The 14,462-nt window shown below is 45.2% G+C and overlaps 1 protein-coding gene across 1 annotated transcript in view; it reads left to right on the top strand.

Annotated features, from left to right (window-relative positions):
* Positions 1 to 14,462, top strand: part of HGFAC (HGF activator) — a 96,440-nt gene that overhangs the window by 22,945 nt on the left and 59,033 nt on the right. The window contains exons 3-6 of the mRNA XM_040419176.1: positions 4,668 to 4,764; positions 6,372 to 6,445; positions 13,930 to 14,052; positions 14,184 to 14,318. Coding sequence (XP_040275110.1) covers positions 4,668 to 4,764; positions 6,372 to 6,445; positions 13,930 to 14,052; positions 14,184 to 14,318 — 429 coding nt within the window. The remainder of the gene's footprint in view (positions 1 to 4,667; positions 4,765 to 6,371; positions 6,446 to 13,929; positions 14,053 to 14,183; positions 14,319 to 14,462) is intronic.

The following is a 14,462-nucleotide window of genomic DNA, read 5'->3' as shown; positions in this document are numbered from 1 at the left end:
ATGTTCTCAATGAACCCAAAAAACTCATTAATATTAAAGCTGAATATTTTTGGAAGTAGTTTTTAGTTTGTTTTTAGTTTTAGCTATTTTAGGGGGATATCTGTGTGTGCAGGTGACTTACTGTGCATGATTATTAGGCAACTTAACAAAAAACAAATATATACCCATTTCAATTATTTATTTTTACCAGTGAAACCAATATAACATCTCAACATTCACAAATATACATTTCTGACATTCAAAAACAAAACAAAAACAAATCAGTGACCAATATAGCCACCTTTCTTTGCAAGGACACTCAAAAGCCTGCCATCCATGGATTCTGTCAGTGTTTTGATCTGTTCACCATCAACATTGCGTGCAGCACCAACCACAGCCTCCCAGACACTGTTCAGAGAGGTGTACTGTTTTCCCTCCTTGTAAATCTCACATTTGATGATGGACCACAGGTTCTCAATGGGGTTCAGATCAGGTGAACAAGGAGGCCATGTCATTAGATTTTCTTCTTTTATACCCTTTCTTGCCAGCCACGCTGTGGAGTACTTGGACGCGTGTGATGGAGCATTGTCCTGCATGAAAATCATGTTTTTCTGGAAGGATGCAGACTTCTTCCTGTACCACTGCTTGAAGAAGGTGTCTTCCAGAAACTGGCAGTAGGACTGGGAGTTGAGCTTGACTCCATCCTCAACCCGAAAAGGCCCCACAAGCTCATCTTTGATGATACCAGCCCAAACCAGTACTCCACCTCCACCTTGCTGGCGTCTGAGTCGGACTGGAGCTCTCTGCCCTTTACCAATCCAGCCACGGGCCCATCCATCTGGCCCATCAAGACTCACTCTCATTTCATCAGTCCATAAAACCTTAGAAAAATCAGTCTTGACGTTTCAGCTTGTGTGTCTTGTTCAGTGGTGGTCGTCTTTCAGCCTTTCTTACCTTGGCCATGTCTCTGAGTATTGCACACCTTGTGCTTTTGGGCACTCCAGTGATGTTGCAGCTCTGAAATATGGCCAAACTGGTGGCAAGTGGCATCTTGGCAGCTGCACGCTTGACTTTTCTCAGTTCATGGGCAGTTATTTTGCGCCTTGGTTTTTCCACACGCTTCTTGCGACCCTGTTGACTATTTTGAATGAAACGCTTGTTTGTTCGATGATCACGCTTCAGAAGCTTTGCAATTTTAAGAGTGCTGCATCCCTCTGCAAGATATCTCACTATTTTTGACTTTTCTGAGCCTGACAAGTCCTTCTTTTGACCCATTTTGCCAAAGGAAAGGAAGTTGCCTAATAATTATGCACACCTGATATAGGGTGTTGATGTCATTAGACCACACCCCTTCTCATTACAGAGATGCACATCACCTAATATGCTTAATTGGTAGTAGGCTTTCGAGCCTATACAGCTTGGAGTAAGACAACATGCATAAAGAGGATGATGTGGTCAAAATACTCATTTGCCTAATAATTCTGCACGCAGTGTATGTATGCACAGGTCTTCTAATGTGTATTAAAAACATATAAGTATAACCCCTGTCCACCTTATGAACACTGCAAACTGATGTTTTATAACCTAATGTAATCGCTCTTCTTTCTGCCCAAGGGGCGGCGTTTCAGCTTCACTTCTGCCCAACCGCCGCTTTGAAGCACCGCCCAGCTCATCAATATTCACTTTGCTGGGCGGCTTCTGCTGTCCCCGATGTCTTTTGAGAGCAGCGCTCTGAAGCGCTGCTCAGAAGAGTGCCCGGCGCAGGCGCAGAACGGAGAGGCTGAAGCGGCCTCAAAGAAGCAGAGGGGACACAGGCGCGATGTGATCCCGGCGAGTGAGGGTGCCGGGCGCATGCGCAGAAGCTCATAGCTTTCTATTGGGCGAGCGCTGCTCTCAAAGACCTCGGGGACAGCAGAAGCCGCCCCCAGCGAAGTGAATATTGATGAGCTGGGCGCCGCTTCAAAACGGCAGTTGGGGGCGGCTGGCTGGGCAGAAGTGGAGCTGAAACGCCGCCCCTTGGGCAGAAAGAAGAGTGATTACATCAGGTTATAAAACGGGAGTTTGCTGTATTTATAAGGTGGACAGGGGTTAGACTTATATGTTTTTAATACACATTAGAAGACCTGTGCATACATATATATAGATAATTTATGCTTATTGGGCCTGTCAGTGTCCCATTAAAGAAGGACTTTTGCACCATCAAGTATGGGACCCAGGAGGAAGACTTCCAAGCCCCTCTTGTAAGTAACCCCGTGCTTTGAAGAAAACCATCTATTCGACTACTGGAGCCACAACAGGGACTGCTTCTAAAGGGTTAGACAATTGTTGGTCTTTTCTGTTTTGTTGCCCTGTTTTACCTCTTGCCCAGAAAAGCACAGATAGTTTTTTTTGGCTGATGGATGGAGTCTTAACAATCTCCAGCTTGTGCACACTGGCGCCATACCTCATGTGGAGATTACAAATTCCATTTTTTCCTTTTTGCATTATATGTTCCAGTTTTGCAACGTTACAAGCCTGCACCCAAAGAAATGACTCAAACGTATACCTGAGCTCTTTGCGGTCTTTAATGTGAAAGTTATTTGCTTTTTGTATTTGCACTATATTTTTGCACTAATGTTTTAACATTTCCGCAACGTTCAAGCACTTTCACCCATTGTCTGGACTCTTTTATGGGTACAACAATGTGATCCTATGCACTACAAATGGACTCTGGACTTAATCTGGTTAGCTAGATAGTTTGCACCTTACGCTATTGCTCATATGGACCGTCTCTGAGGACGTCAATACTAATGGTTCTTATGTTACCTTGTGTTAGCTTAGAAAGCCTAGGCATTGTATTATATTATTGCTACACAAGGGGGACCAAGTGATAAGTCACAAGCAGGTCTAACACCGTCAAGAGTAACCCCGCTGCTGGTAAGTGTGTATTTGTCTATGTCCTAAGGCCTTGTGAACTGCCTTAAGGACATTTTTGAAGCTATCTGTTTAATCATCAAGGTGACCGTGCGAAAAGCTTTTTATAGACCTTGGTGCTGGGAAGGGAATACAGAATGAAGTCACCCTATTATTTGCAGGTGTCTTATAGTATCGTGGAGGAATTACAGTACATGACACCGCCACGCTCTACATACGACTGTGGCCACATCGGGGAGTATTTGAGCGCTTTGTGCAGTCTTTTTGGTTCTCTGGTTATTACCGAGGGGGACAACTCTGAATAGACACCCTACTCATACGGGCAGAGACCTAGTGGTAGCCGTTTTTATATCAGTCTATGTATATCATAGTAGAAAATAGTCTTATGCAGCACTCTAACTTTCCTTGGGTACCCTTAGAGCATACCCTAAGCACAAGCCGAGGGCGGCTTGGTTTTAAGTAATGGGGTATGTAACACCCCAGAGTGGTGTTACCACTCCTGCACCCTGCTACTATCTGTATTGGGCTAACAAAATGTCATCCTATGCATTTATTTCCAGGTCCTCCACACTGTGCATTCCTAATCTGTTTGCAACTGTTATGTTCATGTAATATGCCTGGTTCACCAGCAGGTGGCAGAAAATATGGTAGAGCTGTACTTAGATAGAATGGAACTTACTATTTCATTCTAACCTCGCTCTGTAGGGAAGTGGGCTTGTCCTACTTCCTGCAGGAAGGGTGGGGACCAGTTAGTTCCAGTTTAGGTCTTCCCTAGACAGGGGAAAGTTGTACAGGGGCAAGTGTTTGCTGGACGTGCCCACGCAAGCCAGAGCACCCTAAGCTCTGCTGGCCATGGAGGCCAAAGCTTGAAGCCTTAGGAGCCCTGGTTTCCTGGCATAACCTAGAGTCAGACTACAGAGAAGAAGTGCAGCATACAGAAGAAGCTGAGTTATACAACCAGCCTGTCAGTACAGCAGAGTCAGAGAGAAAAAGATATAGCAGAGTTGAGTTTGCCTGCCAGTTTAATGCTAAAGCTTGCTGGAACCAAGACAAAGCCTGAAACTGTTTGGAGAAACGTTTATTCAAGTAAAGCTGCCATTGAACTTCATCTCAAGGTCTGGACTCAAGTTATTTCTTCAAATCCCTCAATTATACCCCCTATTTATTGCTTTGGAGTCAAAGCCTGGGGTCCAGCCATATCTAGGTAGGAGCACCGTGACACGCACTTAAAGAAACATTTTAGGCCGCAACATACCACTCGGCATTTCTTACACCTGGGGCAAGATATATAGAGGGCCCTGGGGGGGAGACCACCCGTTGCATGGACAAGAAATAAGGAAAAGAACAAACTGGCTGTACAAAATTTTTAATTACATGCAATTACAAAAGTATTCAGATCCAGGGGCTGGTTTTAACATTTTGATTTTCTTTCTTTTTTTGTGGCACAACCCTTTTAGATATCATATCCAGCTGTACTGCACATGCATGCGAATGTGCAATTAGGTTGAAATGTCCTCATTCAGTACTTCAAACATGGGGGGGAAAGGGTTGAAGGGTGAGTCTACATGTAGAAACTTAGTGGTTTTATCATTGTTTGCAGTGATTTTACAAAAATGAACAAAAAAACACAGAAACCTAAAGCCTATATAATGCTACCCCACACACAGTGTATGCTTCTATATAGGAGTATATAACTTACCATATATAATTACATGTGTACATTCAGTAATAATCTTGTGGTAGAATTTTAAAAAAAATTTCCCTCTTTTCTCCAGTTTTGACTGTAGATGGTAAAAATTGTAAGATTCCATTTCTGCTGGGTGGACGTTTGCGGTTCTCCTGTGAATCTCGGTGGTACAAAAACAAAACGTGGTATGTAACTCATGTCAGTGCAATGTCTTTGAAAGAAGATTCCTCCTTAACAACTGTCGCCAATCACTGCCTATCCCTGACCCCCACCACTCAGACCTCCCCTAGTACACTTTTGCATCTTGCCTATTTCCATTGTTGGGCCTCATTCACACCAACATTAGAAAACAGCCATGTGAAAGCAGTTTTTAGAACCAATTAAACTCTCTGGTGCTATTCACATGCCAATTATTATTTTCTTAACCTCCAGTGAATAAATATAGGACATGTCCATTTTTGGAGTTTTCATGGCCAGATGGGCCCCACTGAAATCAATGGGACTGTTTTTAGAGGCCGTTTAGACAGAAATAGACCCGTCTAACGGCCATTAAAAACGGGTAAAATGGACATTTCAGGGATTAAAAAAAAATAATGAAAAACGCCTCATCCACTTGCACTCATTAGGACACTTGCTCCTCACTGGAGGCAGCAGGACCCGATGCTCTCAGCGGGTGACATCACATAATCGTGCTGGGAGCATCAGGTCCTGCTGCCTGCAGTGAAGAGCGAGTGTCCCTGCGCATGCAAGTGTTGTGGAGGGGGATCACCCCCCCCCCCCCCCCCCGCACAAGCAGAATGGGGGCTACTCAAGGGGACATTCTTTATACTGGGGGCCACTAAGTTTGGCATTATTCATGCTGGGGAGCACAAAGGGAGCCATTAATCAAACTAGGGGCACTAATGGGGGCATTTAATATTACTGGGGGCACTAATGGAGGCATTAATCTTACCAAGGGGGCACTAATGGGGCCATTAATCATACTGGGGGCACTAATAGGGGCATCGTACTGGGGGCACTAATTATATATTGTGTTAAACTCTGAATCTCACCGTAGATATGGCCCATCCATGGTACCATGCTTCTTATAGAGCCCCTTAAGCCAGGAAGATGATAGGTCAGTGATGGCTAACCTCCGACACTCCAACTATGGTAAAACTACAACTCCCAAGATGTACACTTGCTTGGCTGTTCTCAGAACTCTCTAGAAATGAATGGAGCATGCTGGGAGTCGTAGTTTCACCACAGCTGGAGTGCTGGAAGTTAGCCATCACTGCCATACTGTAGGTTCATCATACATAGAATGAGTCCCTAAACTAATTTAACATGAACTCCAAAAACACCCAACCATACCAAAGGAATCAGCCTCCCATGTGTTTCCTTCCCGGTGGGCTTGTGCTTATGCATGGCAGCCTATCTGAAGTGGCAGAGCAGAGTTACAGCGTAAAGGATGATGGAGAAACAGCTTCATCTGCCTCACCAGAATAGCTGCTGTGAGAGAAGATTAGACCGGTCCATTCAGATAATAACCTTGATCTCTATCTATCTATCTATCTATCTATCTATCTATCTATCTATCTATCTATCTATCTATCTATCTATCTATCTATCTATCTATCTATCTATCTATCTATCTATCTCTATCTGTCTATCATCTATCTATATCTCTATCTATTATCTATCTATCTGTCTATTATCTATCTATCTATCTCATATATTTCTATCTTATACTGTGTGTGTATATGTATATATATATTATATTTAGTTATTTTTTCCTCTGTACTTCTATCAGGTGTGCGACAACACATAACTTTGACAGAGATAGAGAGTGGGGATTCTGCGCCGAACAGACCAGCAGAGAGACTGGTAAGACTCTGAATTCTTCAGTCCTCATCTCCTACTATTTATAAGGTGCCATCATGTACTACATTATGAATAGTGTTGGGCGCGAATATCGCCACTTCAAGAATTCGCGAAGATTTAGACTATAGTGCTATATATTCATATTCACGAATATTCTAGATTTTTGTTCATCTGAACCCATGATCCCTCCCTGCTTCTTGCTTGTGGGCCAATGAGAAGGCTGCAATGTCTTTGTCAGAGCTTAGCAACATCCCTAGCAACCAATAGGAAAGCTGCCTACCCCTTACTATATAAGAACCTCCCCAGCAGCCATTTTCTGTAGTTATTTTCAGTTCTGAGAGAGAGAGACAACAGTGTCATTGCTGTGCTCTGGGCTTTCCTGTGTAATTACATTAGTTAGGGCTCTTTCACACTTGCGTTCTTTTCTTCCGGCATAGAGTTCCGTCGTCGGGGCTCTATGCCGGAAGAATCCTGATCAGTTTTATCCTAATGCATTCTGAATGGAGAGAAATCCGTTCAGGATGTCTTCAGTTCCGGAACGGAACGTTTGTTGGCCGGAGAAAATACTGCAGCATGCTGCGCTTTTTGCTCCGGCCAAAAATCCGGAACACTTGCCGCAAGGCCGGATCCGGAATTAATGCCCATTGGAAGGCATTGATCCGGATCCGGCCTTAAGCTAAACGTCGTTTCGGCGCATTGCCGCATCCGACGTTTAGCTTTTTCTGAATGGTTACCATGGCTGCCGGGACGCTAAAGTCCTGGCAGCCATGGTAAAGTGTAGCGGGGAGCGGGGGAGCAGCATACTTACCGTCCGTGCGGCTCCCCGGGCGCTCCAGAGTGACGTCAGGGCGCCCCAAGCGCATGGATCATGTGATCGCATTGGACACGTCATCCATACGCATGGGGCACTCTGACGTCACTCTGGAGCGCCCCGGGAGCCGCACGGACTGTAAGTATACCGCTCCCCCGCTCCCCGCTACTACTATGGCAACCAGGACTTTAATAGCGTCCTGGGTGCCATAGTAACACTGAACGCATTTGGAAGACGGTTCCGTCTTCAAATGCTTTCAGTACACTTGCGTTTTTCCGGATCCGGCGGGTACCTCCGGCAACGGAAGTGCATGCCGGATCCCAACAACGCAAGTGTGAAAGAGGCCTTAGTTAGTTAGTTAGTTAGCTTATATATATATATTACAGATAGTTAGTGGGAGATAGTCAGTCAGTGTAGGTTAGATCCTGATATAGTGTAGCTGATAGGTTCCAGTGCAGGGTGTTAGGTAGTGTGATAGGTTCTGCTGTCCTTACATACATGCTACAGACATAGTGCTGTGATGTCACTACAATGCTTAGTGCACCAATCAGTAATATGTAGTCAGACCTGCTAAAATGTGAAGTTGCACGAATTGTGCCAAAATATGCGCATCATTAATTGCCGATTTGCGCAATCGCAAATATATTGGAGCACTCTATCTGCTTATAAAGCTATTGTAATGTTCTGCCGTGCCAACCATTTTATCCAATCTCAGGAAACTTCTAAAAAATGTAGCAAAAGTGACCCACGTCTGTATTGCGCGCGCATTACGCGAATATTACATTGCCGATTTTCACAATCGGGAAAATAATGGCGAATTCACGAATTACTAATATTTGCCCAAATATTCACGAAATATCACAAATTCAAATATTGCCCCTGCTGCTCATCACTAATTATGAGCTGATAAGATATATTTGCAATGACAGCAATTTTCTGAGACCATTGCATTAGAAACGCCAAAGTTACCGAGCCCCCTAACCACTTTTCTTACATGGGGCAAGGATTGTGAGCTACTCTCTCTATGAGGAAAAGCTTCAACTTTATGATTCCTTTAGTAAAATGAACCTGTCCCACATTTATCTTTGCAAGGACATCCCTGAACATTGTACAGACAGGGCTGAGGCACGTCCACAGCGGAGCAGCGGGAGCGGAAAGTTGGCTGTCGTGCTAATCTAGCCTCATGGCAGACGAGGCCCTGATGACACTCTTTCCTCTTTCGGTGTTAGACACACTATAGTGCCTATATAGAGCCATACTCTTCCTACACAGAAGCTGATAGAGCCCATGTACAGCCATACTGAGTCCAAGCAGAATCCAATAGTGTCCCTGTAGACCCATATTGTGCGGTCACAGAATCCAATAGTGTCCATGTAGACCCATATTGTGCGGTCACAGAATCCAATAGTGTCCATGTAGACCCATATTGTGCGGTCACAGAATCCAATAGTGTCCATGTAGACCCATATTGTGCGGTCACAGAATCCAATAGTGTCCATGTAGACCCATATTGTGCGGTCACAGAATCCAATAGTGTCCCTGTAGACCCATATTGTGCGGACACAGAATCCAATAGTGTCCCTGTAGACCCATATTGTGCGGTCACAGAATCCAATAGTGTCCATGTAGACCCATATTGTGCGGACACAGAATCCAATAGTGTCCATGTAGACCCATATTGTGCGGCCACAGAATCCAATAGTGTCCATGTAGACCCATATTGTGCGGACACAGAATCCAATAGTGTCCATGTAGACCCATATTGTGCGGACACAGAATCCAATAGTGCCCCTGTAGACCCATATTGTGCGGCCACAGAATCCAATAGTGCCCCTGTAGACCCATATTGTGCGGCCACAGAATCCAATAGTGTCCATGTAGACCCATATTGTGTGCCCACAGAATCCAATAGTGCCCCTGTAGACCCATATTGTGCGGACACAGAATCCAATAGTGTCCATGTAGACCCATATTGTGCGGCCACAGAATCCAATAGTGCCCCTGTAGACCCATATTGTGCGGCCACAGAATCCAATAGTGCCCCTGTAGACCCATATTGTGCGGTCACAGAATCCAATAGTGTCCCTGTAGACCTATATCGTGCGGCCACAGAATCCAATAGTGTCCATGTAGACCCATATTGTGCGGACCTAGAATGCAGTAGTGCCCATCTAGACCCATACTGTGCTTAAACACAGCATACGGAATACGGAGAGTGCCTGAATAATGGCCACATAATGCTAAGCAGTGCTCACATGGTCATATAGTACCTTCACCGTACCAAACAATCCTCACACAGTGCCGTACTTTACCCACCTTGTCATTCAGTGACTACATAGTGCCATTCGGTGCTCCCATACTGCCAAAAAGTGCCACTTATAGGATGTCACAATGGAAGCCAAGATTGGTTGCAGGGTCATGTGATGGAGAACTGGCGAGAATGTAAAGGATCAGGAAGACATGGCATTGTTACATTTGGGTTGGTTTTTAGACCCTTTGATAAAATAGATGTAAAAAATTCTGTACGAGCTCCATTCTCGTCAACTTGTAGTTTTAGCTTCTATTTTTGTACTTATTTTTGTAGCTTTTGTGTCACTGTTATGTCTCTGGTGTGACTTCTAGAAACCAGGACATCTCTACCCAGAGAAGGTGCTGGCATTATTGGCTATCGCTTTATTTTGGAGCTCGTCCACTGCTGGCGAGGATGAAGTTCAGACTGGAATTTCCTGGCTAGCTAACAAGTGTTACTATAGAAAGTAGCTATAAATATGGCACCAAATGAGTAATATCATATCATAGAAAACCCACATAATACACTGGTGGATGATTCATTCCCTGCCACTCACATTGCACTTTCACCATGATTCTTAGTTAAAGAACTTTGTGATGATTATTAACTCTTATTATATCTAATACAGGGCTGAAGTTGTAAATTAGCGGAATTATCTTACTCGTCAAGAATATATATATACAAAGATACTGATGAGACTGAGCAGTTACATACAGCCATTTTCTTTTCTTCCTGCAGCCACCACTAGGGGAGCTGCTAAAAAAAACAAATTTATACAGGTAGTTTTGCATCTGTTACAATCTGCGTGTAGTGAGCTCCCCCTAGTGGTAGATGCAGTCAACTCAAATTTCATCCTGTAACTTACTGAATGGGAAAGGGGATTTGGGGTGGTAATAATAATAAATAAAAAAAATACATAAATAATTTTGGACCATTTTATATTTAAATAAAATAAATTATCTGTACAACTTAACCATTAAAGTGGTATCTCCATCTTGGGATCTTATACCATGTGGCTAGGATATATCTTAAAGGGGTTGTCCCGGCGTGTGCAGTGCACACCTGCCGTCTCCCTTCTCTCTTCCTGCTCGCTGCTGAGCTCCAGTCTCTTCATTGTGTACATGGAGCCGTAGGGTAGATGTAGACTTACCTTTAGTGTCACTTACAGCATTATTGGTGTACCATATTGTGGACGGAACCTAGGGGGCTCACTGTGACTCGGTTACCCCCAGGGGGTTTTATTATCTCAGACATTGGTGGCCTACCACGAGCATATACCACCAATGTCGGATAATGCGGGTCCCACCTCTAGGACCTGCACCTATCTCTGGAACAGGGCCCCCAAAGTGAAGGAGCGCGCACCGCGCAAGTGAGGCATCCGCCCCGTTCACCTCCTGAAAATAGCCGAGTCAGCATTATTTTTGGAACGCTCTTACGGACAAGGATAGGACTGTTCTGTTAGGGGCCGGCTGTTCCGTTCTGCAAAATACGGAATCTGTATTTTTTGCAAATGAGCCCTTAGGCTACATTCACATGACGTATGTATTTTGCGGTCCGCCAAACGCAGATCCGCAAAAAATGCAGATGACATCCACATGACGTCCGTGTTGCATCCGTTTTTTTTAATTTTTTTTGCGGATCCATTGTAACAATGCCTGCAAAACAGACAAGAATAGGACATGTTCTATCTTTTTTGCGGGGCTACGGAACGGACATACGGATGCAGACAACTCGCGGTGTGCTGTCCACATGTTTTGCGAACCCATTGAAATGAATGGGTCCGCATCCTATCCGCAAAAAATGTGGATCTGATGCGGATCAAAACTATGGTTGTGTGGATACACAGCTAGCAGAATTATGAAGGCAGCTCTGGGGTATACCACAGGTTATAACTCTATTAGTGTAGAATATTCAGTATTTAGCTTTTAACCGTAAATGGTGTCCAAACGCGCTTGGCTCAGACGACCATGATATTTCACTGTCAGATACAGTAATTGTAAAACCAATGACCGTTCAGCTGCATCTGATATTACGGTACAACCTTCTGCAGAATGAGAAACTCGCATTCTCTCCCCGTCTATACTGGGGGCCATTAATAATGACCGCTGGGTCCATGGGAATCTGCCTGCGATTCCTTTCTCAGAGTTTTGTGCTCTTGCTAAAACATTTACTGCGTCCCGAGGATTTTATTTATGTACGTCCATGCATCACGGTGCAGACACCCAGGGACGGAGCTGCCCCCGACCCACATGGACTGACCCAGGAGCGGCTCTGTATTTTCACTACGTGCAAAGTATAGACTCCTGTTCTGAGCTGCTATATCGGGGAAGGGGGGCATCCCAGGACCTCCACTACCATGAGGATCTCTGGGTCCTTCACAAATTTCTAGTTACGCCTCTGGTAGCCATTTTTTTATATTAGTAGTGTATATAATTCTTACCTCTGGGAACCCCACCTGTCCGGAAACCGGGGGGCACCTTCATGGATGTCCAGCCGAGCAGAGGCGGAAAGGTGGGCACCTATCTGTGCGTCTCTCTCTTCGATCTCAAGATTTGATGACTATCTAATGTATATGAGGATGTGCGGACTTCCTGCTCAGGGGAAATGAAATGAGCATGTTTGGCTTGGGTGGTCCGCCTGTCAAACCGTATTGCAGGTGTCCTAAGGCGAGACCAGGGAGGACAAAAACCTTCCATTGAGCAGGAGATAAGTAGCCCCCTGAGGCAGTGGCTTACTCCCTTCTCCCCACCGAGGACACATGTATGCTCGGCTGACCTCAAGATGGGTTGGAAGGAATAACTGAAAAAGGGTTAAATTAGTTCCTGTTCACCAAGCTCCACCTTTTCTCCAGATGCAGCAGAGCTGAATTTGTTTGAGGAATATCTCATCAAGACATAGTGCACTTTGGTATAGACATCTTGGAGGTATGGTAGGTCACCCACTTGAGACCTTCCTCTACACTGTAAAGATGGCACTTCTCTCCCAGACTATAAAAGTTGTCCACCTTTTGGGGTTGTTTGGGCAGACCTTCCCCCTTCTGAACAAAAGGAAGCATACTTACTTGCTCCTCGGTGCTGGATCCCAACATCTTCATTCCCTAGCCTTGGCTACTCCGCTGTCAACATCCGCTTTGACACTGCTGCAGGCGATTGCTGGCTGCAGCAGTGACCTATACTTGTATCATGGTAGTTGGTCACGTGACAGAAGGGGGGTGGATCCCTTCTGCAGCCAGCTATTGGTTGCAGCGGTGTCAAAGCAGATTTTTTTTTCAGCGGGGACCCGAGCGAGGCAGCCGAGCGAAGAAGCCGTGACCAAGCAGCAGGTAAGGGGGTTTGCCAAACCCCCCCCCCCCCAAAAGTGGTCAACCCCTTTAAGGCATGTAAAAAGCCTGCCGGGCGGGTGCAGTGGAACTATATTTGGTGTCCCACCCGAAGGACGGCTTTTGAAGACATCTGGCGTTAATGACGGACAACTGTTAAAAAAGGGCACCGCTGATCTCCGGTGAAAACCATGCAATTCAATTACCCTAAGGCCTCATGCACATGACCGTTGTTCTGGTCCGCATCCGAGCCGCAGTTTTTGCGGCTCGGGTGCGGACCCATTCACTTCAATGGGGCCGCAAAAGATGCGGACAGCACTCTGTGTGCTGTCCGCATCCGTTGCTCCGTTCCGTAGCCCCGGAAAAAAAAATATAGCATGTCCTATTCTTGTCTGTTTTGCGGACAAGAATAGGTATTTCTACAATGGGCCGCCCGTTCCGCAAATTGCGGAAGGCACACGAGCGGCTTCCGTGTTTTGCGGATCCGCAATTTGCGGACCACAAAAAACGGAACAGTCGTGTGCATGAGGCCTTATAATGGGGTAAAAAAACTGACTTCATATGATGGATAGGCTCAAAACTCTTTTCTCATAATTCGATTTCTCATAATTAGAGCTCATGCACACGACCGTATGTATTTTGCGGTCCGCAAAAATACAGAAGACGTCCGTGTGCATTCCTTATTTTGCGGGACAAAACAGCTGGTGCCTAATTGAACAGTCCTATCCTTGTCCCTAATGCAGACAATAATAGAACATGTTCTATTCTTTTGCGAAACGGACATACGGAAACAGAATGCACACGGAGTAACTTCATTTTTTTTTCCGGACCCATTGAAGTAAATGGTTCCGCATACGGTCCGCAAAAAACTGAACGGAGGCTGAAAGAAAATCCGTTAATGTGTAAGAAGAAGTGTGTACCAAAATTTTACGTTCATAGGATACAGTATGTGCAGATTACGTGGTCGTGTCTGGCCCGGCCTAGCTGCCACCGCAGGAGGTAGGTTCCATGATAGGCCCTGTTTTATTGTGTGTTGATATATTATAACTTTGTATTCTTTTCCATAGTATTTCGCGATCACTGTGTGGGAAATCCCTGTAAGAATGGTGGCACCTGTACTAATATGCCGTTCTTGCACGCGTATCACTGTATGTGCCCAGTGGAGTACTCCGGTCACGACTGTGAGATTGGTGAGTGCGGTTGGAGCGGTATAATCACAGTATATTGGGTTTTACCATAGACCGGTGGCACGCCCCCCGCCTCTGCTCTGCCTGAGAGGTTGTCTCGTCCTCACCATGGTTCTATTTCTTCTTTATTTCAGCAAAGTGTTTCGATGAAGCTCATTATGTCCATTATGATAACGGAGAATCCTGGGCGAGAATTCACAAAGGGAAGGTGGAACAATGTACATGTACAAACAGCAAGATAGAGTGCCACTCCGGAGACCGATACACGGGTATTATATGGCTACGCTCATCAGCAAACCGCGGAACACACGCACCGGGATGACCTGCAGACGCTACGGAGAGGTCTCCTGGGGCCGGTCAAAATCCAAACTAAACTGTTTTTACTTGAGGGGGTTCATTCCTTTATATACAGG

The sequence above is a fragment of the Bufo bufo genome, chromosome 2 (assembly GCF_905171765.1).
Source record: "Bufo bufo chromosome 2, aBufBuf1.1, whole genome shotgun sequence".
Lineage (NCBI taxonomy): Eukaryota > Metazoa > Chordata > Amphibia > Anura > Bufonidae > Bufo > Bufo bufo.
The sequence above is the reverse complement of the archived record's forward strand: the minus strand, read 5'-3'. Positions and strand labels throughout refer to the sequence as shown.